The 26,009-nt window shown below is 39.6% G+C and overlaps 1 protein-coding gene across 5 annotated transcripts in view; it reads left to right on the top strand.

Annotated features, from left to right (window-relative positions):
- Positions 1-25,398, top strand: part of SLX4IP (SLX4 interacting protein) — a 72,589-nt gene extending 47,191 nt beyond the window's left edge. For 4 of the 5 annotated variants that reach the window (XM_032103687.1, XM_032103689.1, XM_032103685.1 and 1 more), the window contains 4 exons: positions 7,496-7,573; positions 9,461-9,549; positions 22,015-22,124; positions 23,603-25,398. In XM_032103687.1, coding sequence (XP_031959578.1) covers positions 7,496-7,573; positions 9,461-9,549; positions 22,015-22,124; positions 23,603-24,431 — 1,106 coding nt within the window. In that variant the 3' untranslated portion in view covers positions 24,432-25,398. The remainder of the gene's footprint in view (positions 1-7,495; positions 7,574-9,460; positions 9,550-22,014; positions 22,125-23,602) is intronic. The other variant, XM_032103688.1, reaches the window with a different exon arrangement.
- The last annotated feature ends 611 nt before the right edge of the window (positions 25,399-26,009 follow it).

Here is a 26,009-nt window from a genome sequence, read left to right as displayed (position 1 = left end):
GAAAAAAAGTTCAGTGTAATCTTGACTGTGTTGTGGACTTTGAACTTGATGTATTCCATCAACTTCAGACAGATCAGAGATGTTGTAATGCACAGCAAATTACACATATTCAGGGAGAAACATTCAATAGTCACTGTACAAATCCAAGTTTAAATGTCAAAACTTGCTTTAGAAGGAATAGAAGATGGCAGTTTTGTATTTGTTTACTAAGCATTTTTTTCTTAATTCCTTTAATTAAGATATTTTGTTTGGTGGCGTTTTTTTTTATGTGTACGCGTGTGGGCAACCAGAAGTTTGTCCATAGAATATGGGTACTGCCTGTCTTTTGTCTGCTGTTTACTTGCCATGGCACAAGACAGGGTTGTGGAGTTTGGTCTTTTGCATAAAGGACCTTACCTTTGATATTTAGTTTTGAGGAAGAGGATGTCCTGTTTACTTTTTTTTTGCACTTGGCATCTGTTAAGCTGATGTTGGAAATGGAGGATGCTGAGCTGTGCCATTCAAGGTGGTCCCTTACAACACAGTATTCTTGAGTGAGCTAAGACGAGTGGTTTTATACAAACCGGTTTGCAGTCAGTCTCCAGCTCTTTGCACCAGAACCAGAGCTGAGCTGGTGGCAGTGAGCAGATGATCACAATCATAGTTGTTCTTGGTCTCTTTTGGTGGTATCCTCTTTGCATCAGAGCTTATGAGAGCAGAAGGAGATTGAGGCTTATTTGGAAATAGAGCCTTTCAGCAGCTGACTTAATTATGGTCTGCTTGCCAGCATTTAAAAAGAGAAGATACAGAAGGCTCTATTGTGGTACTTTCCACCTATTTTCTATGCCCCAGAATTTCCTTCTGTTCTGAGCTTTTACAAATCTAACAAGAGTCTGTTGTGTGAAAAGACAAAACCTGTGAACCTCTGGCACAACTTGCTTTATTCAGACAACAGGATGAAACTGCAGGTTCAAGTCCACACATGCCTCTTAGAACTCAAGTTCTTTTGAAGTGTCCTCTAGATGTTAGCATAGAAGAGGAGTCATGGCCATCACCATCTACCTCCTAGCTCCACTGGGATATCCTAACAGGAATCCTCAAAAAAAAAAAAAAAATTTAAATATAAGAATATTTTGTGCTATATATCAAGATCACCTTTGAAGAAACCGTTTCATGTTCACGCCACTTTTTTTAAGTTCTGCTGAATATACCTGCTCCTGGTTGTTATCTCCCTCTCTCCCATCACATCTCCAGTGGCAGTGTTGGGCTTTTTCACCAAACCCAGAGCTTTTGTAGCCCTGTGATACAATATATTCCTGGCATTTTTAGTGACCCTTGCCTAGAGACCTTGTTAATGGTCGAAGATGAAAGTCTTGGCAGCTGTGGGAGCTTTAGGGTTAAAACCCTTTCCTCTTGGGGGTAAAAGTTTTGCAGAAGTTATTTCCTATTGCCAGGGAAAAAAAAAATGGGGCCTGGAGACCTGTGAAAGGTTTGATTGACTTTATTTGAAAATCTTTCAGCATCATAGTATTTACACCAGTGATTTTGTTGTTCTAATTAACAGTAAGGGGAACCAGTCTAGGCTGATGAGTTCCAAGAGGTTAATTTCCACGTGTTGGTTGAATTTTTGTGCTTGAAAAAACTTAGCTTTGTAGAGATTCATCACACTTAAAATACAAAATCCTCCATTTCAAGTACTTCATGGCATCAAAGATTTCCTGCAGCTCATGGATTTCTTCATGGAAAAACCACAGAGACAGGCTGAAAGGACATATTTTGTAAAAGAGGCATGTGCTGTGTTAGGCATTCCCTAGTGCCCTGTGAGTCAAACTTGAGTCCATCAGAGTGTCTGTCTCATCTGAGCCAGAATCTACCTTTCTTTTATCGCTGTGAGGAGTTCAGTGCTATGAGTGATTGGTCCATTTGGGTAGAGCTGTGTTTGTCCAGTTTGTGGGATGTACTCAGCCTGATGTGCAAAAGTGGCACCGGCCAGTTTAACTGAACTCCATCACAGTACAGACACTTCGAAAATCCTTCGGCTTCTCCTGGGCTGCTGACTTGTCAGACAGTGTTTACCACAGGGTTTGTTTTCCAGCTCTCTCTGCCTTTTGGCTGGTAGCAACAGATGCCTTTTTCAGCCTTTCTCTTGGTTGTTGTGCTCATTCCAGTGGTTAAAGAAGTCCAGGCATGTGGCTTTCTCTGGAATATGGTTTAGATGTTCAAAACAGGGAGCGTTCCTAAATAGCTTTCAGTTCGTGCTCGTCACATGCAATTAATAATGTGGTTATTGAGTCTGAGACCAACAAAAGGGTGAAATCAAATCTTGTCTCCTGTTAGGAAACAGTTGTCTGTGGTAAAGGTGCACGGACCATCAAATCTGTTGCTCTACATTTACCTGCTTGAATGCATTGGCAGGTGCTGCTGGATGTTACTGCTCATACATTATGGATGGCTATGGATTTTCCAGGAATGGATCAGCCTTCCTCTCCGTTCTTAAGTATTAGTGAGGAGAAGATGGTCTTTTTCCTTCAGAGCTGCTGTGTTCCCAGGACCTCCATCAGGGGCATTAATCATCTTGCAGCCAGATGGTCTCAGATGTGCTTTTCTTCATTCTTTCCTCCAGAACAGAACTAACAGCGAGGCTAAGAAATGCCTTATCTTGGACCTGGTGTTGCAGGATAGTTCTGATTTTGCAGTGAATTCTCCACCTCTCCTGCTAGAGGAGAGCCCTACAAACCTACTCTAGGATTTCACAAAATGGCTCAGTCCAGTTTTGCACTTTGTGGCTCATATTCTGAATGGTTTAGACAGTGTGCTGTGTCCAGCTATCCAGGTTCTGGTAGCAGGAAGGGTTTGTCTAGGCCCATCCCTTCTTCTCTTGATCACACTCTTTGAAAGGCTAATTTCTTTCTTCCAGTCAGAGACCCTGTTCCCAGATGGCAGCTAAATCTCGTCCCCAGGTCCTTGGTGGGAAGGATTTCTTACCTATTTGTGTTGGCAACTGGCCTGTGTTCAGAAGATTTAGCAGATAGAACAGAAGCAGTAATGCTAAAAAACTACTGAAAGAGTAAGGTGAAAAAAATCAGCAATCTGGTTTTGTCTGTACTTGGTTTCAGCTGCTGTGAGGCACCCTGGAAAAAGACACAGGCAAATTCCATCCCTGAATTTATTTGCAGGTATAAGAGTTGGCAAGGACAGACCCTGCAGCAATACTCAATATTGCACCCAAGTATTTTTTGTCCATTCTTCAAGTGTATTGATTTAATGGCCTGAATGCTTTTCCATAGCTATTAAACTTCTTTTTAAAAAGCTTATGGGCTTGATGCTACGTTTTTCAGTACGCATTTTCCTGTGTACTTGCTTACAGTAATCACTTTCTTTGAGCTGAAGGCAGACTGTATGGAAAGAATGGATGCCATCTGACCTGTTGCAGTTGTTTTGAAGCCCACTCTTTGTTGTATAAAACTTTGAACTGAAGATGCGTCTTGTTTAAAAAATACCGAGTGGATTCCAGAAAAGGCTTTGGAATTTTCAGCAGCTTTTTGTATATGATGTCTTGCATCTGCTGTCCCTATCTTAGACTTGGCTTTAAACTTAAATGCCAATATTTTATTTGAATCTCTTCTAAATTAGAAATGGCAGCCTACTCTGCAGCACATGGTATTTGTTTTGGGAAGGAAAACTGCACAATTAACGGTAGGTTCAGAATAAAATGTTCCTTTTTTTTTGTGTTGTTTACAAATGATCAGGACTTTTGATTCCATGGTGAATAATTTTAAGTGGAGAAATATGAGTGCTAAAAAGCAGTGTAATAATAAGTCTGTGGAGCACTTTGAAGATGAAAAGCTCTATATACTGTAAACATCATTATTGGTATAGCCTAATCTGTGTGGAAAAATTAATCTAGCATGAGCTAAGTGTAGATTTTTTTTATTTTAATGTACAGTTTAGTGTTTCAGAAAGTTCAATGCACCCGTGTATTTACTTCCACATTGTAACATTAGGAATTTATCCTCTTATATTTTTAATGTGTGTTGCAATGATTTACTTTGTTGTTACTTTTCAAAAGTAGAGTCAGTTCTAATCCACAATAACCTTTCAGAAACGTGAAGTGTCTAAGCTGGGAGGGAAAATGGTATGATATAAAAATACTGTGTGATGAGAAATAGGTGCCTGTCAGATATGGAAATGTTTTTGGGGCAGTCAGCCTTAGGCTTGTGCTGTGGCTTTGGACAAGTCTGGAGTGAAGTAGGGAGCCGGGCAGGTGCCAGATCGTGCTGGGGAGTGAACACCTGCCAGGCTGCTCCAGATAACTCAGCAGCTCAGAGGCATTTTCCCAGGCTCCCAACTCAATGGTCCATAATAGCCGTGGGAGACGGCTTCCCACTGCTCCACGCCGCACCACAGCCGCCTCTTGGCAGCCTTCTGGAAGCTCAAGTCAGCTTGGCTGTGTCTCCTTTGGAAAACAAGTGTTGCTGGATAGTCTTACAGGAGAGTTGGTGTCTGATACTTCCTCTCAGTGTCGTGGGACTCTGAAATACAACAAGCAGGGCAAATTACTGTTCCCTTAAAAGGCAGTGCTCACTAGTGCCTATTTCAGCTGAAACTGAGCTGTGGCTTTTCTAGAACCACTTTTATGCAGTCTCCTTTTGGGTTCCAGGGTCTGTTTATTTCCTTGGGGTTGGTTTGTTTGTTTGGTTTTGTTTTTCTTGTTTGTTTTTGGACCCTGAATCTGATGATTTAAGTGCCCAGTTTTGAAACAAGAAAAACAAAACTTCAAGTCACTAAACACAATTTTATTTCTGCCTGTGTACTGGTAATCCACAAATGGAGCTTTGTCTGTATTGCATGGTGAAGAGGAAATTGAAGATGGGATCAACTGGGTTTGCTGAGCCCAGGATGTGTGAATTTTCTACATTACTAGAAGCAAAATTGTCTGTACCTTGAGGTTCTCTGTGGTACCTCTGTGTTGTGCTCAGAAGGAGTTAGGGATGGAGCATTTGGTACATATCAGTTGATCTGTTCTTCCATGAGATCATGAACAAATTTAAACTCATGCTGAGTAACTGTGTAGAAAGTTTAAAAAGCTGCAAGTCGCATGGGGTTCTTGGATAAGAAGGTTTTCTTGTGGGTCTTATTTTTAAGTTTCTTTTTTTCATGAAGCGGAATAGTTAATTGGAAAATATATTTCCCCAGAAGGAAGCTGAAAGAGGATATCACCATTTTTTATAGTTCTACAGTAACTTTGACAACTTTAAAACTGACTACAGAGTAGATCGTATGTCCTGTACAAGAGGGTTTCAAAGCATTTGATGAGTGTAGCTGTGTGACACTTTCAAAATGCAGGTATCTTAAATGCAGTGCATCTTAATATTTTCTCATATTAGAGGGTTAGCAACAAGTAACAGCAAATATCTGTTAAGGCCTTTTCAGCAAAGTAGTAAATAATAATGGAAACGAAAATGATTTTCTGGTGTTAGTCCCTCTGGGCTAAGCTTATTAGCTCAGGTGCAATTCTCTGTGAAGGCTTTATAAGACTTTCAGACTTAAGCTGGTGCTGCAAAAATAGTTTGTAGAGGTGTCTTGATCTCTTACATAATTATTTCTTTTGTCAGATCTGAGGTAGGTGTTCTCTTCCACGGAACAGTAGCTGGCTGAATCAAGGGTTTCTAAGGAGAATTTGAAACTTTGTTCAGTCAATCACATGCAATTAAACACTTAAGCTCTCAGAGAATACCAGGATAGCAAGAAAAACAAACAGATATGGATGCCACTGATTTATAAAAGAATTTCAGGAACGAAGTATCCTGCTTTTCCTGTGAAACACAAAGATTCGCGCATTTTCATTTTAGATTCCTTTCAAAAAAACCCCAAAACATGTGGAATATCACCAACAGATGAAGGTAGAAAGAAAAACTTCCAATATTTACTGTCTGAAGTTTTGTTTTCCAAGTTGTGCTTTTAGGAATGCTACTTTCTCAGCTTTCCAAGGTCACAGTGGAGGATGTTGTTATCACACTAATAACTTATTTATATACAGGGCAAATTCTTTGATTGGACTAAGCCTACTAGCAGTGATAAAGAATTGTAGGTGCCAAACTGGAAATAGCTAAAAGTAATTTTCCTTAATTGTTCTTTTAAGTAAACAGTTAATAAAGCTGGTGGATTACATCCAAATTTTTCTCTAGCGCTCATCATTTTTAAGGGATGGTTCAACTTGTCCCATCTTGACTCGATCTCTAAAAGGAAGTCAAATTTTGAGTATCTTCCTGAGGGGAAGGAAAAAAGATGGCTGATAAATTTCAAAGGGATTGGTTATGATTGATAACTGTAGTTCTTAATGAGAGCTGAGGCTCAACAGCGCTCGATGGTGAGCTCCAGAAGATCTTGTAGAAATAGGAGAGTGGTGGACCCCACAGGAGAGGATGTGCATTTATACTTGAAAATAAGGCATGCCTTGACACTTGCTCAGTAGGGGTTGAGACTGCAACAAGCAACCTTTCCTTCTTTTTAAATGGTTAGATTATAAAAACAACAGGAGCACTTAATATTCTAATTTATCTGTGCTAACTGCACCTAGGGTAGCTGACTGTCTTAAAAGCATCAATAATTTAAGTCTTGCAAACCCCATTCAAGTTAGGGGAAATAACACCCAACCTTCTTACACACTTTCATTTCAGTGAGGTGCACAGGGAGATTGGGGAGGATGAGTCACAGATGTCAGGTTTTTTTACACTTTCTGTGGGAGTCAGTTGCTAAATACCTTCATGAATGAAGTGCTAACTGATTTACCAGGGTCATTTGGGAATTTAAGTAGAACAAAAGTAAAAGCTGATTTCCTTGGTCTAATACTCTCTCAGTCATAATATAATCCTTTCTGCCCTTTTCTTACGCCCCTGGTGCACAAGGATTTCTGTCATTCTTGGAAATAGAAACTGAAAAAGCCTCTGGAGGTTGCAGGTACCTGCTTAGTCAGCCAGGCCAGCTCTGGCTGTTGAACATACTGAGGAGTTCAAATGTGGGCATTTCTCACTTCATTCAATGGAATTGTAGATAATTAAGCCCTCTCATGGTTGGTTTTCTTTGTAGTTATCTTTTATTTTCCTACCAGGTCTGTCACCTTCCTCTAAAAGATAGTTAAGATAATGGACATCTGTAGTGTTCTTGTAGAATATGTATGAAAACCCTGTGAGTAGCCCTAGTGACCACGACACCACACTATTAAGCAAACGACACCTCTGATCAATTAATTTAATTTCTGTGGTTGGATTCCAGAACTTAGTGGTTATTAATTTGTGTAGATTTTTGTCCCGTTTCAGACTTTAATTTCTTGAGACCTCAGTATGAGAATTCAGCAGTTTCTTTTGGAAAATATTCCATTAAAGTTACGTTTTCCTTTGTAGTGTTGAGCTGCTGCTCCTTTCTCTCAATCCTGTCTTAGCAGATGTGCAACACTGAGACCAGAATGCCCAAGAAACCCTTATACTTAATATTATCCCTTTGTTTTATGTTGCAGCCAACAGTTTGCACATTACTGCCTACTTTATGAAGAGATGGGTTAATCTCCGTTGTGCTCTAGGGAAACGTTATCGTGGTAAGAAATCAGTTTCTTACAGAGTTACTTACAAGAGGAAGAAAGGGAACATAACTAAGATTTTGTCAAATTTTGGTCTAAATCAAAATTTCTTTCAGAACTTGGGCTTTTTTCAAAGGTTTCCTGAAAACAAAAAAACCCCCAACAACAACAAAACAACCCACAAAACCCCCAAAAACGACAAAAAAGGAGAAGTGTTTCTTAAGATAAGATGGATTTTTTTTTTTAAACTTAATTTTAAATTTGTGTATGCCTTGCCCCCAGGGTTATCAGCTAAGCCACACCAAATTCTGTAAGTATGACGAGACTCAGCATTTTCCTGAGTCTCTGCAGGGTGAATCAAGCAGAGGTTGCAGCATGAATCACTTCATTATTGCTCGAGTGTCTTGTGACATCAACATACAGTACAAGTATATGCAGGAAAGGCTTTCATTCACCTCACAGCTATAAAATCTTGACGTAGGTGATGTCATTGGGACCAGGTCTTCTCTTCATGTTTTCTCAAGCCAAGATGCTCTGGAAGGAAGTGATATCAATCCTGTCCTGGCAACAGCAATGCAAAGGAGCTATAATGATCACTGCCCTTTGCGCTGACCTTGTGGCATTAAAAAAAGAGCAAAATCCTTAAAAATACTGAATACTTGAATAGATATTTTAAAATAATTTTTTGTTTTTATAGGAATTCATGATATTCATAAATGTTTAAATCTGTCTTCAAATGCTAACTGGTTGTTTTCTAAGTCCATATTGGCTGAAGATATCAGTGTTGACTTTAAATATTTCATCAAAGTAGTCTACTTGTTAGACTAGAATAGCAGTGTCTGCATTGCTATCTCAACATTGTTTGCTGTCTATTAAATTTGAACTGTTGTGAAGCATCAGTGAATACCTAAAGACACCTGCATTTTGCTAGCCAGCAGATGAGATTGTTATAAAATGTAACAATAAAAAAATGTTCCTGGAAGCAACTTGTCCTACGCTTCAATTCTACAATAAAACATCTATGAGATCAACCTCATAGGTTTTTTCCTGCAAGCCTTGTTGCTTTCTTGTCCCACAAAAATAGTGTTGTGGCTTTGTTCTGAAATATAACTAACTTTAAAAATTATTAACTATCTTTTTATAAAAACAAAACAAAAAAAGCCAACAACAAAAAAGCACGGCTGAAAATATGAAGATACTGATCTGGAAATAATTCCATAATGTAAAACAAGAAACTATCCAGCTGTGTTCTTCCCATAGCATTGCCAGGTACTGAATAAAGCTTTGTCTCATCTGTTCTAATCTGAGAACTTTTCATTTTTTAATCCTTTGTAAGTAGAAACTTTGTTGTGTTCATAACAAACCATTTGATCTTGAGTAAAATGTGTAATTCAGTGGGAGTTAACCAGTTTGTTTAATGACTTCAAAAATCTCTGTAGTCAGAATGTGAAGCACTCTGCCCTGGCCTTACACTGAGGTTTGATGCCAAGCCCCGATTGAATGTTGTTCTGGGCTACAAACCTAATTTACAGCTTTTGTGATGAAAAGACTCATCACCAGAATAGCACAAAAGAAATCCTTGTTAAGTGGTTTGTCTGTTGGTTCTGTCTGGTCTTTCTGTCCAGGGGTGCAGGTGGACTAATTTGCAGCCCTGACTGTCCTTTTGGGAACTCAATTTTTTCTACTTATTGATTTTTTGGAATGCTTTATAAAAACAAAACAAAAGGAGGCAGTGGCATGTTGAAGAGAGTAGGTGAAAAGCTAGAGAGATGCATGAAATGAGTTAGTGTGCAATTAAAAAAATAATTTTGCTTACTAAAATAACATGTATGTATGTTGTTGTTATGAGTGGTTTTGAAAGTGGTTATGATTTTTGTAATCTTCTTGTCAATTCTTTTTGTGTAGAGCTCCGTGTGTTTCCAGAGAAATTTATTGTTTGTGTCAGTAAACTTGACTTTGATCCAAGTGCTTGGACATGTGACAATGGTATATTGGTAAGTACAAAACTGTTCTATAAATTTTGGGGGTTTTTTAATAGCAATAAGATGAATGTTTATATATATAGATGTAGTTATTCAAGTATTTGTTACTGTCCTCTTGGAAGCAGAAAGTCACATTAACAGTTGGGCCAAAGTATTCAAAAGGACATCCTGAAATGAGCCTAAGGCAGGCAAAAAGGGGAATTTTGAAAGCTCAGCATTTTCTGAGCTTTGTAAAACTTGGAGGAAAAAAAAAAAGGTATTTAGAAAGCTGGGTGTGATTTTAGCACCCTGATTTAAGGATCTTTTTTTTCCTTTATATTTTGTCCTTGTAGCTGTTTGTAATGTCCACGGGTTTCTTGTATGTTTTCTTAGCACTTGTCCTGCGCAGCAACTCAAGCGGATCAGTGCTGGCCCTGCTGGGAAAAAAAATCCCCAAACATTTATGGAGGAAAAGGCACTGGTGTGTGGTTAAATACCATAAGCAATTCTCCTTAAATATTTCATCCTGAAGGCTTCATCAGGGTCAAAGGCTTCTGAATTTTATGCTGCAGTTAAGTGCTGATTGTCTCAGGAGTGCTCACATGGGCCCAGGTGCTGCTCTGTGGCTCACACCGAGGGTCACAATTACACCCTGAGGTCTGGGTGGATTTTAGTAGTTGATCTTACGTGTATTAAAGCATATTTGACCCTTGAAAAAAAGGGTTTTCTTTTACTCATTGGACTCTTTTTTTTTTTTTTTTTTTATACCAGGCAGGGTGTTCATATTTGTAATGCTAAATGCAGATTTTCTTGTTTCAATTCCTAGTTTGGTACATACCCTTAAATGTCAAAGAATCAAGCAAACGTTTTTTGCACTCTCAGAAAAGATTATCTCTCTGCTCTAGACGTACTTTGCTATTTTGAAAAGTATTACTTCTTCAGTTTTGTCTTGAAAACTACTTAATGCTTTAAGTAGAAAAGTCTATCTCGGCATTTTGACTGAGAAATAATAATGGGTTTTTCTTCTTGCTTAAGTAACTCTTATGAAATATCCAATTCCCTCATCTGGTATTTTTAATCTTTCCATAAAATGAGAGCTGAGAAGTTTTCGTTAGTTTTTCACGTGATTCTGTGTCGGAAGGAGAAGGCAAATTTAAAAATTTGATGTTAGGGACTTTGGCTTTACTGTTTCAAAATTGGATCTTGATCTGTGGAAACTCCTTGTTGTTTAAAAGGCAAGTTAAAACACTTTTATATTTAAAAAGAAAATATCTCTTAGTAGGCTGATAACCTAATCAGAAATAAAGTCTTGAGAGTTTGCTTTGCTTACAGATGCAATGCGTGTGCACAGATCAGGCTGGGATGGCCAGTGTAATGTGTTGGAGAGAGAGTAAGAGAAAGTTACCCCTAAGCATCTTCCCTGATTTGAAGAACTTGGCAAGATGAGAGCAGACCCTCAGCAAATGTTTTGGAGCATCTGTTTAATTCCCTCTCTCTTAAAGGGTCCACTCCAGACTGTTTTGTTGTTCTGGTATTCCTACAGCATGTTAGTACCAGATTTGTCATATACTCCAGTTGAGTACTTTGCCAAACTGGGGGAGTGTTTGATTGCCACTGAGAGTTTCTCAAGTTTTTGGCACTCCAGAAGAAAGGCAAAGGATCTGCACTTTGTGTGTGTCTGCTTTTCTCCATGCAGTTGAGCCGTGAGTAGGCTGGAATTCTAAACTCTGCCCTACAAAAGACCACCCAGAAGACCTTTCTGTTGATACACTCAGCAGATTCTGTCAGGGGCTGGAAATGAGGCTGTGTTTTGTTTTCTTCTGTATGTTGTTTGGGTTTGAATAGTGCCACAGTGTTGGATGCAAGTTCTGTTAAACCTTTAATCAGCTCACACCCTTGGATTTGAGGGCATATTTGTGTTTTGCAAAAGCAGTTGACTATACATTAATGGAGACTTTGTCACTTTCCTGTGTTGCTGTGACTGTGATTGACTTAGTCAAGACTTGGTGATTATTTATTTTTTTTAAACTGTTTTTATGCTGGTTTATGGTCTGGGTCAAGCTTTCGTTCCTGAGCTCTGTCAAGACAAATCAGGCTCAGTGCTCCCCTTTCCCATTACTTGGAACCAGTTCTATGTCAGCCTGGTGCACGTTGCCTCCACTCACCACAGCTCTCTTCCTTCACCTGTCTTCAGCCCTTTAGTCTTTGCCTTTTCACTGCTTTTTAGGCTGTTCTGTGTATCTCTGAAATAGGCTGTGCTTAAACCATGAGTTTCAGGGGATGTAGCCAGCTATGAAATGAAATTTTCATGTCCTGCACCTTAGGAAAGAGTATAATTAGATTGCTTCTGAGATACTCACAAGCACAAACCTCAGCATCAGTTACTGGGAGAACCAATTTGAATCCTTCAATGATGTCTCATGTAAGACTAAGGTTAGAGTGGATTAGACAGTCTGTCAAATTAGCTCTAAGCATAAACTAATAAAATATTTGAGAGTGCCTCTAAGGAGCAGAGATTAAATAAAATACAAGAAAATCTATCGACCCTTAATTTTCTATGATGTATTTATAAATGGGTGTGTCTGTGGTTATGTTTAAAACTCAGGCTGCAGGCAGTAATAAGCATTTTGGAAGAAGGGAAATCTCTGTTAAAGAAACAATATAGCAAGTTATTGAAATTACATAAGCAAATTGAAAGTCTTAAGGAAAAGATGGAAGAATAGGCTGGCTGATTAATGCTAAGTTTAAACATGAAACTATTGTTTCCTGTTTTACCAAACTATGTTTGTAATCTTGAATAGTTTTAGCTTGAAAAAGACGACAGTTTTGGGAACATGGCAGAAGAGGAAACCCAGGGAAATATATAAGAGCTCTGGAGAGATTAGTCATCTTTGTCAGTGACGACATTTTCTCGATTATTATTATGTAGAGAGCTGAAATGGAAAATTGGAAATGGGTTATCTGGAGAAACAGATAAAAGTGGAAATGGAAATGGGTGGAAGGCTTATGAGCATTTGAAAATGTGCAAACAATGGAGTATTCATTGATAACCACATCAGCTTTATACCAGAATCTATGAGAGGAAGCACTTCTAGGGAAAGCATGAAGGAGGTTAAGCTAAAGATGGTATTAAAGTGGAAATTTGAAATTACTCTTTGAAATCAGAAAAGAAAGTGGGGAGTAAGAGATCCTGGCTTGATTAAAAGGGTCTCAGGGTTTCCACTGAGCCTTGTTAAGTTACAGAGACTGTCGTACAAAAATAAAGATCTTTTTCCATCAGAATATTGCTCTTTAAAAAACAAACCAAATAAAAAAACCCCTCATAGGTGCATACAGAGAAGAAAAGTGCTAAAGATGTGCCCAGTGCTTTTTAAATCCCCAGCAGGGAAATAAAACTATTTCATCTTCATACATGTGCGATTTGTAAATTGTGTCATTGTAATATACTTCAGGAGCATTAGAGAATTCTCATTCTTAGAACTCTTAAGAGCATTAGTGGCAGGGTTTGCTTGGGTTTTGATTATGCTGGCAAGAGGCTTCTGGTTCTTTCATGCAAACATGAAACTTAGCTGTAATTAACAGGAGACTTGTCCCACTGGGGTGTGTGCTGCTGGAATGGTGTGTCTATTGGAATGTAGAATGAAAACTTCAGATAGCAGCAATTTGTAAAGATTAGTACAAGACTTTATGTGGAATTTAGTTATCTTAAATGCTTTAAAGACTTATTGTTAAGTGATATCAGATTGGGTAGGGGAAGAAGGAAATGCTGTGAAATAGAATTGCACAAATCACACTGTAAGTACTTGGCATGTGTGTGTTTATCTATATATGTGTATAAAATATTACAGTGAAACTGCTGTGCTGGTGGGCTACTACTGAGAAGGTCAGTCCACGTCCCCTCTACATCCAGCCACATACTCCTTTCCTTTCTGGTTACAATGGACCAAGTGATTCTTCCGTTGAGAATGAATTAGTTCATTGACTTGATCTAGCAGAAAATTATTTATTTGTGAAGTTTCTGTTTTTCATTGGAGGATTAGTTTTCCATCATGTCAGTTCATTGAACCAACTCATCCTGTACCCACACGCTTGCCAATTGTGATGTAAAAAAAAAAATGTTGCAGGAGCAAGCAGCTAGGATTTGGATGAATGGAGCAGAAGCACCCTTTAGGTAGCGGCTGAGAGGGTTTGGAAGTAACATCCACAACACCTTAATGTTATATTTGTTGTAATATTTGTCTTGTTGCTGGTTTTTTTATGTCACTATCCTTTTTAAATTTTTATAAAATCTAGTTTTCTGGGATTTTAGATAATGTGCTGAATTCTTTTCAGTCATTGCAGGAAACAGGATAAAAATATTACGCTGTAGTTGGTAGATATGAGCAGGGTTCACTACTTCTTTCAAAAAGGTAGAGAGGGGAAACTGCAGACTAATGAACTTTATCCTAATACCACATTAGTGAAACAGGCAAAGAACTGCTTTGGTGAGCTTTCACTTTCGCCACTTCAAGCTTCTGTCACTTTTTTTCATTCATCCTTCATGTTCTGTTCTCCTCCTGCCTTTGCTTCCCTGAGCATTCTTGTCTTCAGTGCCTGTCAGTGCTGGCATGTGTGGGGAGCTGGGCTCATTCAGTGATCTCTCTGAAGCCAAGAGGTGGTTTTGTTTTGGTTTTTTGTTGCCGTTTGTGTGGTTCACTTTCAGCCAGATCCCTTCAGTGTTGATCCTTGGCAGGACCACGTGTTGGGTAAGGCTGAGACTTTCCTTTCATTGTTGGTCTAGCTTTAAATTAGCTTGAATCATTAGGCTGCTGTCCCTGAGAAACTACATCTCAGAGTAATGATCCTGAAGGCTTTGACTCGGTTATAAAAAGAAAGCTACAGCAGCTTTACAATATTCCCTTTTGTTCCAGCTGTCTACCTCTTCTCCTTGGAGATTACCACTCCTGCAGCAGCATTGCCAAAAGGGCTGTGTGCCTGCATCTCATCTTGCTGTGTATCACAGTCCTGCAGATTCATGCACACCAAACTTCCCTGGATTTTCGGCTAGCGCACTGAATTGCGGGTAGGAGCAGCTGGGGCATGTGTGTGCTCCCTCCTGCCAGCTCTGCGTGGGGCAGGAACCTCCTGCAAAAGGAGAGGGAGGAGACCTGAGAGCAGTGATGCTGTGAATTGCCTCAGTGAGATTTGTCTGAACTTGTCGGAGTTTCTTCTTATAGCTTCCAAACTGATTTATTTTCTGCATGGCAAAAGTCTCACAGCTGTCTGCTGCGTTAACTATCCAGAAAAGTGAACAAATGATGAAATGAAAACTGACACAATTATTTCAATTAGTCAAGACTAGAGAAGGCTTTGGAGCATTTCAGAGAAACCTCCCAGAGCTGGGTAGAGGGGCACTAGGGCTGTAAATGAAAATAATCTGTTGATAAATGCACAGTATTTTCAGTGAAAAGAGCAATTGCAGTGCTCATGCAAACTGCTGAGTGAATTAACTGTGGGATTGCTGGAAAAAGGCCAAGATATTGCTGCAAGGAACTTTGTAGCATCGTAGCATTATTTATCTGAAAAGCAGACAGAATATTAGAGTATATATGGAATGAAATAAAAAGTCTTATTTATTGCCTTAAAGCCAACAGTAAGTGGAATACATCCTCAATAAAAGTGTACCTCATTATACAAAATCAGGTGAAGCAGAGCAGAAATACAGATGGTCCTGTAGTTGCAGTATAAATGATTAAGCTCATAAAATGATTTCCATATGAACCAATCTTCAAAAAGTAGGGACAAATTGAGCAATCTTTTACTCATTTTGGTAGTTGCTTCTTATATGAGTGCTCCAGTTGATTTAAATCTAACTACTTAGCAGCGTTCACAAGTTCCCATTTGTCAAAGCCTTGTGGTTATTTAAGATATTATCATCTGTCATCATCCTTTCACCTCCCTCATTTTCCTCTCCCCTCTCACTCTTGCTGTCACAGCTTATGCTGGTGTTTCATGTGGATTTGAGCTGATCCTCTGCTCCTTCCTCTCTGCAGACTTGGAGAGGATGGGCACCCCTGGCAGAGGGGCAGGGGGAGGGGAGGGCTGGCAGAGATCATGTTAAAGCGTCAGGGAGCTAAAAGTTCTATTTAGCTGTGGTGCATCTGTGAGATTTTGATGGCTCTAGGACTTGAAAAGGTTTAACTTACTTCAGATTTTGACAATAATTCTTGAAATTCCTGTTGGGCAAAGACTATTTGACAGGATTTTAAAAAATTGTTTTAAAGAGCAATCAGCCTTCAGCAGAAATCTCTTAGAACTAATAGGAAGTTCATAACTTGACTGAACAGGAAACTGAAATATATGATGGTGTAAAGTTCATGGCAGGATTTTTGAACAATTTGTAATGATTTGAAATTATTTGGAGGGACAGATCCCCAGTGTGAGCTCAGAAATCTTGGGAGCTTTTGGGGTGGTGGTACTGGTGTTTGTTTTGGAAACCAAGCTAAAACATTAAATTGTTGCACAGTAATTATTTCCTGAGCTGTGCAGTTCTTGTTTTACATTTTTTGCTTCTGTATAACCAGCAAGATCAAGAGTATTAGTTATTCTTTACAAGATCTCCTCCAGTTGTTACTGTGTATTGTAATTGCATAAAAAGAACAAAAGAGCATAAAATTGATGTATTTTTTTCCAGATTATTTTCCTGTAAGTATTAAAAGTGTTGAGCATCTGAATCACATTGTATACATCATGTACTCTAAGGAGTATTCTCTAATGTCATATAACCCATGCTTTGTCTGCAAGGGCAAATGCAAAGTTCGCTTCAGTGTTGCTGGTGGGTGATGCTGATGGGCATCTGCACTGGTTGGCCCTGATGCCCAGTGAGATTTGGTAGGCACACAGAGGATCCTCATGCCAGGCCTGTCTCAGATATTGGCTCATGGTTTGTAAGTTGGAGAAAGGGGTCGAGCACCACATAAAATTGCTATTCCTTTATTTTATAAAAATCTCTTTCAAGTATGAAATGTGTGTCTTGCATGCATGTCCTCTTTCATAACTACTGGAGTCAAGAACATAAAATTGATGGGAATTGATGGCTGAAGATGCATGCTTATAAGGCATTGGCTTCCTTTAAAAAGGTAAAAATTGACTGTTAATATGCTTTAAATTTTTCTTCAGTGTCACTGAGAGAAGTTATTTTGGTTGAAAAGCTGTTGTCTACTCCTGCATTTCTTATCAGTGGATACTTTCTCTGAAGATAGAATCTGAGTCTTGTAGCATCAGTGTATAAAATCAGAATGATTAATAGCTCAATTACTTAACATTAATTTTAGCACTTCTTGCCTTCAAGCAAATGCACACAGCCTGTGTCACGTGCTGCTCAGTATGTAAATAAATCGGTTGTTTCAGGAGCACTTCTCTGCCTCTAGAAAGTGTGATGGGAGTATTTGCTCTGTGTGTTACACATAGGTTGAATTTATAAAAACACTCCATTGCAGCTTTAGGTTTTAGGAAGAATCACATTTCATTTGTTCTATGTTATTTACAGCAGGAATTCTTCTATTTTCTCTTCTTTAGCGAGTGTTGAAATGCAAATCTAGAGAGCTCTGAATTTCTTACACTCAGAACCATCTGGGCTTCCTCCTATATGTGAAATACAGTTAAAATCTGAACCAAACACTTCAAAAGGAAGAAGGCTTTTTTCTTCAGAGAAGTCATATGCTTTAAGCTAATCTGGTGATGCCTGGGGGACCTTTGAAATGTTTGTAATTGCCAGGACTTATGTATTGAGTGAGAAACTTGGGTTCACACGTTGTGTTTTGAGAAAGTGAAATGTGTATCACGGGGGCTTGTAGTAGACTGGGCCAGTGCTTGGACTAAATAGTACAGACCATAGGGTCTCCTGACCAGCAAAACTTAAGATCCATGGTGTCAAATTCTAAGGAATTTTGGTGGTAGATAATGAAGACTGTACTGATCCAGGAGTTTGATTTTACTTTCTGTGCTAGGTCATGGGTGGGTTGAACAGTTCTGCTCCTGCTGGCGAGTTGCAGTTTGCTCTGGCTGTGACATTCTTTTCAAGACTGAAATTGGAGTATTTTTGAAAACCACTAGTATTCCTTAAAAATACCTATTTCAAAGGCAACACCAGTATTCCAATGTAACGTGGAATGATCCGAATGGTTTTTACTGGAATTTACTGACTTTGAGAGCAGGGCAGTCAACTTTAAAATGTAGAGAGCAATATTCCAGAAATCTGATCAAGGAACTGTATTTCAGGTTGAGAATAATATCCATTTCTGTACTTGGAAAACTTCTGCAAGTGTTTTATGATGTGGTTGGAGTTCCTAAGTAGAACTGCCAGGACTGATGCATCACTACATTGGAAATGCAAAAAAATTTGCATCTTGAAACTGTGGGAAGTTTTTCCTTCATGTGGGTTGGGAGAGGGCAAGAGACCAGACCCAAAGTCCTGTCTCTGTCACTTTTTTATCAGTTAGATTGTAGTATCTGATTTATCCTTCCCTCACAAGCCTCCTCACTTGCTTTAAGGAGCCCTTTTTGTTTATCAGATTGGAAGGAGTCCTGTCTGACCTCTGTGATCTGTCAGTCATCTATTAGGACACCTCTGAAACCTAAAGGTTATCTTTGATGGTTGAGCTAATGATGCAGCTTACAATGACACTAAGAGAAATCATGCAATTGCAAGCTTCTATAAAGCTCCCCTAAATAAGTATTTCTGTCTTAATCATTTCAATAATTTTAGTTTTATTGTGTGTGCCTGGGATAATAGTTTAGTTCATAGCTTTGCCTATATTATTATCTTTATAGTCCCTTCCCATTTGCCACTGCGATATAAAAATTGATTTCTTGAACCTGTTGATATATTCTATTAAGTATTTTTGATGAGCCACATTGATAAATGCATTTTAAAAATGGTGTGTTTTTATTATGAGGTTGGTTTATTTTTGTTAACCAGACATAAAATTTAATTATCCCTTAGTCTTATTTTATTGGTACATAAGCTTGTGGCACTGAGAAGAGTAAGACACAACTAGAAAGCATGACACCGGAGAGGTAGGAAAGGGGTGCAGCAGTGTTCACTTCGAAAGTTTTCTTTCAACCCAGTATTAGACTGGAAAAAAAATGGGTATTTGTATGAGCATATTGTCATGCTGAAAAGGCCAAAGCTTTCACTCTGCTTCAGGGTAATGAGTTGTAAGGGTTCCTCACAAGTGCCCATCCATGGGTAGTTCTTTAATAGATATTTAATGCTGTACTGCTGAGTTCAGCTGTCCGGGAGAGAGCTGGAGATGGCAGTGACCACTTTTACAGTTTTGAGGGTTTCTTTTTCAGCTTGAGCGAGTAGTAAGTTGAGTAAGATGGCAAAAAAAAAGAAAAATCAATTTGATAAACCTTAAAGGAAGTATGTTCAGTGCCTAACAGTCGTATTTCTCTGTAAGTTTTGATAGAGGATTTTATTCCCCCAGACATCTCTTTGGATAAGTATTTTAGATCTTAAAATCAGGTTTGGGGAGGCCATTGTCATGAGCAGGTAGGCTGGTAAGACTTTGTAAGCTTCACTTCTGCAGGCCATTCTCTGCAGTTTTAGTGACAAAAAGGACTGAGCTTACCCTGGGATTTTAAGAGCACATATTTCTAATAGAACTTGGCAGTTCAAGGGCTAGAGAAGCATTTTAATCTTTTGTGCCCACCCAGTCTCTATACAAATGTAAATATGTCTGTCTTTAACAATTTGCCAAGAAATGTGGTTTTAATTTGTTAGCAGCAATCCCACTCCCTGCAGCTCTTTCAGAGTCGAGTCGCAAGTCTGGCGGTGCTTTGACGTTTTTCTCTGTCATGGTGTCATTGTTTATATGATGTCTGCTTCTGCTGTCCTCCCTTTTATGCCTGGAATATTTTTCTTTAATTATTTCACTGCCTAAAAGGAATTTGGGATTACTAGACAGGATGAGAGCAGATTAGCTTTTTTTCTTTCTTTAACAAGTCCTGAAGTTCCCATAGGAAATAAATAGTATTCCCAAAACAGACAGTGTGTTTTATTTTTTTTTAATTAACTAAAATTATTAAGTCTAATAAAGAAAATAAAGGAAGTATCACCAATAATGGCTGTGTGTCTTAGTAGTATACGGAGTGCCCATTGTTGTTATTTATGACTCTCTTTGCTTCTATTGTGGACTTATTCCAGCCTTAGGGAGTTTACATCACTCCTAATAGCAAAAGGCTCTCTGGTTCCCACAGAGTCTTTCAAAGACTGACTCATATGCCTTATGTTAATTGTTCAGCTCTCAAAATACAGCACTTACAGGGTGTGGTTCCGAGGGGAAAATCTACTGTACTTAGAGGGCATGTTCAGAAGTGTTTCACATATAAATCATTTTGATTTTTACTTTTTTTGATGCCTTAACCCTTTCTGTCACGGCTTTGTGTGATAAGTTATTTGAAAGCAAAACAAGGGGTTGATGACAGCGCAGTGAGGGAATGTGTTAGCCCTGCAACTTGGGGCCATTAACTCCAGCCTGACTCAACTCACAAGTGCCATGACTTCGTCATCCTTGCCTCTCTGCAGGGTTTGCTCCTCACACCGTGGCAGGACCATCCCAGTCCTGCAGGGTTCGGAATCGGATGCAAGTTAGAACTGGGGTTTATTGCTTATCTGCAGTAGGGCATACGTGTGGACAGGACTTATCCCCAGTCTTCCCCTGGATTTTGTACTAAGGGCTACTTTCCACGCATTGCAACAAGAGTTGCCTTAGTGGGCTGCTGATCCTGTCCTGGTCGGTGTGTTGGGGACTGAAGAAGATTAACAGAATTAACCTTACCCGGTTCCACCCAGCAGGAACTCAGATGGGCTCTCTGGCCAAGTATGAGTGCTTTCCAGCTGCTTTGATGCAGGATGATTGTGCAAGATCCTTCAGCCTCCAAATTGTGTGACTGTTACTGGAAATCAAAACAGTTTCTACAGACTTTACAGTCTCTGCCTTCTCTTAAAATTAGCAGAATGCTCAAGTATCTTAACAGTATTCCTGTCTTTAATAGCTTACAAAGTATGATAATATATTTAGTCAAATTAGGGGAATCTACCTCCAACAAGAACAGAAGCAGCAATTAATCCCTGAGATTAAACTAGTTAAGCTTGATTTCTGAGGTTGGGATCACATTGCATGTATGCTCCATGTGTTTTCTGCCTGCTGTAAGCACACTCGTTGCACCATGAGTGGACAGAGCTTCATGCATCGCTCAGTGCGCACACTTGTGTAACTTGTTTCTGAAAGGAAGGCTCAGAACAGCTGTAGTTTTTTAAGTGCCAAAATGGCTTTGCTTCTTTGCCTGACTATGCTCCTTCTGCTTGCAAAACAGGAAGCTGTTTTCACTGGCTATTTCTTCTGGAAAGAGCATGGAGGTCCCCCCACCCTCTCCTTTAAAACAGAAATAAAAATGGACAGGGCTTAATCTCCCCTAAGTGACAGGTTCCCGAGGGGTGTTCCAGGCAGGGGTCATATACAGGCTTTGGCCTTGTGCCTCTGCTGGCTTTCTCTGTGTCCCTCAGTTCTTCCATATCACCTGGTTCCAGTGCCCTTGCTTCACCAAGGAATGGGCTAAAGCAGCACTCTCTGTGTTTGGGGAGCCCCTGTCAGAGGCTGCATCGTGGAGGCTGAGGGAGAAAAGTGCTGTCAAAGACAAAGAGATGCACAAAGCCTCTTCTCTTCTTCACCACTTCTTTTTCCTCTCCTCCATAGCCTCGGAGATAATACTTTTTTGGAGTGTGTAGTAGTTAATAGTGAAATCAGCAAATGGCCCTTCTCTGATTGAGATTGTTTCCTTGTGAAAGGAAGTGCTCACAGCTTGATGAAAAAGAGCATTTTCCTTCCCTCCCGCTCGCCCCAACCTCGTATTATATAAAAGGATGGTGCTGCTGTTAGCTGAGACCAGAAAGAATTCCCTTGTTGTCCTGTAGTAGCCAACCACTACAAGCTGCAAGCGTTTAAATGTTAGAATTAAAAGTTTTAACCCTTGCCTTGTTCAATGAGCAAATAATGCTGTGTATGTTTTTTTGTAAGTATGGAAAATTATGGGAATTCCTCTGAGAATAAGTGTATAGACCACTGCGCCAGTCAGTCTCTTTAGAAAAAAAACTGACAAGCATGCTCCTGTCTGCAAGAGAGATTCCTGGCATTTGTCACAGTTTGAGCCACAAAGATGTCAAATATTTGCCAACAGTTTCCTCAGATGGTTTGGAAAGCTACATCCTTTACATTGCAGTCTTGTTTGTTTGCGGTGTATTTTAGCATACAAAATATGTTGGTTGGGAGTCAAGGGGAGGGAACTGACTAGACTCCCAAATATTAAAAGATTAAAAATAATTGTTTCTCTTAGACTGCTCAGATCAAAATAATAAAGAACAGCTGTAAATCTTAGTATTAGAAATGAAGCTTTCTGTTGAATAATCGTAGCTTGATGTGTCATGTTTTAAACCTGTATTTTTTTCTGGAGCAGAAAGAAGAACTTTCCAGTGGGACGTCTGAGTATTTTACTGAATCTGCTGAGAACAAGAAGCTTGAGATTAGACTGAGTGAACAAATAAAGCAAGACATCCTGAAAAAAATGTATGCCACTGTTCTTTCTAAGCTTTTGAATTTATAAGTGGTAAAATTTGGTTTGGTAGAATCTAGCTTATGTAATAAAATCTTAAATAATATAAACTACTTTACAAAAGATTGTTTTGAATTACTGAAAGATTACTGCTGTGGTGTGGATAAGCACATAAAATGATTGTTGTTGTTTTTTACAGCATAGAGAAAGCTATTACAACCCACACAGATATCACACATAGCACTAGGCAGAGTCAAAACAGGCTGTTTTTCCTTGAATTAAGCTCTCAGCCAAAATAAATATGTGATGCTTGAATTGGGTGAAAAACACTTCACAAATACTTTTTTTTGTTAATTTTGAGCATCTGGATCATTGATCACAATTAAAGAATTGTGATGGAATGGATGGGGAGGGTGAGCTGATCAGCTGAACATGTTACTGCTCCTTGTGGTACCAGGACACCATCCGGTCTTGCGTGAGCTCCCAGCAGCTCCAAATCACCTGTGAAATCAGGGATTTGTTGTGAGCCCTGGCAACTTTTCTTTTTACCCATGTTGTCTCATCTGTGTTGTCTTTAGAAGTTAGATTAGCTTTGGAGCTGTGCCAGCTCTACCTGTTTTGGGTGAGCCCTCTTTGAGAAGAGTTAGATACACTGACCTGGGAGTTACTCGGCAGCAGCTGGGCAGCAGAAAGTGGTTTCGGCTTGGGGCCATCTCTAGTAACATGTTTGGACTTAAAATGCAGCTTCAGTACTTGGGCATAATGTTCATCTTATGGGCTGTGTGAAATCCAGATCCATAGGTACCACACTGCTGAGGAGTGTTTATGTACTCACACTCCATCAGCTCCCTTGTGATCCCATTTTCCTGTATAATTCCTTTTAGAATATCATCTACTTGCATTACCTAAGTCCTTGCCAGATGAATGGGCTTGATACTAGATGAGTGGTGGTTAACTTTAAAGTAATGCTTTGAAATGTCCTGGGAAAAATTCCAGAGGAACATTCTAAAATAGAGATTAGGAACTCTCACACAGAGGTGCACTTGCTGCCTCTCCCCACCTGCCCCCTCTGTCCTGTAGATATGCATTATGCATGTGGATATATGGGAATGGTTTGCAATCATTTAGGCACTTAGGAAATGCTATTTTATCTAGCCGGTTCAGAAAGGAATTCAATATACTTCTGCTCTGTTGACCTTTAACATCTGTAATGAATCCAGTTCTGCCTCTTGGAAAAGAGTGTGAACTCACTCCTTCATGGCTTAGTCATTAATAAATAGGGTTCTCCCCTAGTGCAGTGGAAAATCAGATGGATAACGCTTGATACTATCCACACTAGACAAACATTGCTGCTTGTCAAGATGATATGCAGGGATTTTTTCCATGTTCAGAAAGAGAGTGGCCCAAGTGGTGTTTCAGAGTTGGAAAAACGGTAGGTGGAGGCAGTAAAGGTTCTTTTTTCTTTAAAAAACAAAATTCCTTTTTATTGCAGTGTGAAGAGGACAAAACCAAGGAGAAGTAGTGCAAGCAAACCTCAAATCAGCAAGGACTCCAAGAAAGTGTATCTTGGCTTGGGGGACTCGCAGACAGAGAACAGAAAGAACGACTGTCAGACTTCCCTCAGTGCTTGGTCTGATGTCAAACGTAGGAGTCCAGGCCTGCTGAAAGACTGCACAAACACAGCTGAGAGCACCTTGGAGCTTCCTGCGTTAGAGCAGAGAAATTGTGTTAATCAGAGACAGCCAGATGATGTTCGCAGCCAGCAAAAACCTCACTCTCTGGAGTGGTTGGAGACGAGTCTTCTACTCGAGAACCCTCCTTGCAGCTCTGAGTCAGCGCTGCCGGCTCCAAAACAAAGTCAGAGAGTGACCAAAACACAGGCTCAGCTAAAGACCTGTGGTTCAGAGGAAGAGTTGGAGTATTTCACAAAAGTGTCCTCCGAAGGGACTCCTTTAACTTCTATCAATACAGAAATTAGTAAATGTGATGATAATTGTTTGGGTCCGTTCCTGGAGGAGAAGACACCCCTTAATTCCAGGCTGTTTTCAAAGCAAGACATGACAAAGACTGTGGCTGACAAGAAATCATTGAGAAAAAACCCCTCCTGGTCTCTGTCGGCGATCAGCAGTGGAGTGCAGGCAAGCCAAAATGAGCCAAGCACAGCCACTGAAGAGTTGCCTGCAGTGCCAACATCGTGTCTAGAACTGCACCCTGTGTCTTCAGAGGAGCTTTCCCAAAAAAGAAAAAAAGAAGTGGAAAATGGTCTCAGGAAGTTAAAACTGCGAAGGCTTAAAAAGTCACAATCTGAAATATTACCTTGATGGCACGGGTGGTCAGCCAAGTTTCTGCATAAGCAAATAGTAGGTAGCGATTCAAAATGATGGAAAATAATATAAATACAAAATCAAAATTAGAGAACGTTAAGAAAATTTTGTTAACTAAGGATCTTAGTCATTTGGAACTTTAGTAATGATAATCCTTTTAAGTCTTTAGGAATTAGACATTATTATTGCACAAATCAGCGTCATATTTATAGAAAGAAATACCTCTTATAAAATAATATTTACTAAGCAAAATTTTAGATTTATGCATATTCACTGCTATTAAAAAGTCCTATCAGCTGGTGACAGCAAAAGGTAAAACCCCTTGTGTAATCCGTTAGCAGCTGCAGTTATTTGGTATCTTGCTTGTTTCTGAACATGTAGTTTATTTTAGTAAAAATTAATCCTTTCTCTATATTAGAAAGTTTGTGGTTACTTACTTGATCTTTACAACAATAAAGCAAATTGAGGTTATTTAAAATAAATCTTGAACCGGGATTAATAGCTGATGATTTGAGGCCCACTTTTTCAGAGAAGTTTCAAAATAACTATAGTTTCTGCTTGTGTAGTTTTGATATGAACATTTCTTTCTAGCCCATGTTGTGGATACAAGTCATCATGCATTTCATTTTGGGGAAAAATGAAGATTGTTTTTATATATTTAGATTTATATATTTCCACCTGGATGTGCAGACATTGCTCTTGGGTGAAGTTCATATAGAAACGTGTACACATCTTCATGCATACATGTTTCAAAATCAGGCCTTGCTTGTGTGCAAGGGCAACACACTGGTGTTCATGTGTTAGTGATACCCAAGTTAATTCTTATTTTAAGATAATTTTTAATTTCATAGTGCTTGTTCATACTGCTTTTTAAATTTAAATGATAATGAGCTAAAGAAACATACCTTTTTTATTTAATGCTTATCTTTTTTAGATGTGTAAAATAAATTTATAAGCCATTTTCTTTCATCGTTCTTAAGATCAGTGTGACCACAGACACTGAGTGAGCAGTGCCCTGGCAGCCAGGAGGGCCAGCCATGTCCTTGAGATGCACCAGGCACAGCATTGCCAGCCAGGCACAGGAGGGGATTGTTCTGCTCTGCTCTGACCTGGGGCAGCCCCTCCTCAGGTGCTGGGGACAGTTTTGGGCACTGCAATATAAAAAAGATATAAAGGTGTTAGAGAACATCCAGAGGGGAGTCCATGAGGATGGTGAAGGGCTTTGAGGGGAAGCTGTACGAGGAGCGGCTGAGGGCACTGGGTCTATCCAGCCTGGAAAAGAGGAGACTGAGGGGAGACCTCACTGCAGCTACAACTTCCTTGTGAGTGGAACAGGAGGGGCAGGCACCGATCTCTTCTCCCTGGGGGCCAGTGACAGGACTGTGGGAATGGCCTGAAGTTGTGGCAGGGAGGGTTTAGGTTGGGTATCAGGAATAGGTTTTTCACCCAGAGGGTGCTTGGGCACTGGAACAGGCTCCTCAGGGAAGTGGTCAGTACACCCAAGCCTGGCAGAGCTCAAGAAGCATTTGAACAATGTTCCCACGTGCAGGGTGGGATTGTTGGGGTGTCCTGTGC

Source organism: Corvus moneduloides, chromosome 3 (genome assembly GCF_009650955.1).
Source record: "Corvus moneduloides isolate bCorMon1 chromosome 3, bCorMon1.pri, whole genome shotgun sequence".
Taxonomy (NCBI): Eukaryota; Metazoa; Chordata; class Aves; order Passeriformes; family Corvidae; genus Corvus; species Corvus moneduloides.
Note: the sequence above shows the minus strand (reverse complement) of the source record. Positions and strands in the feature narration are given on the sequence as shown.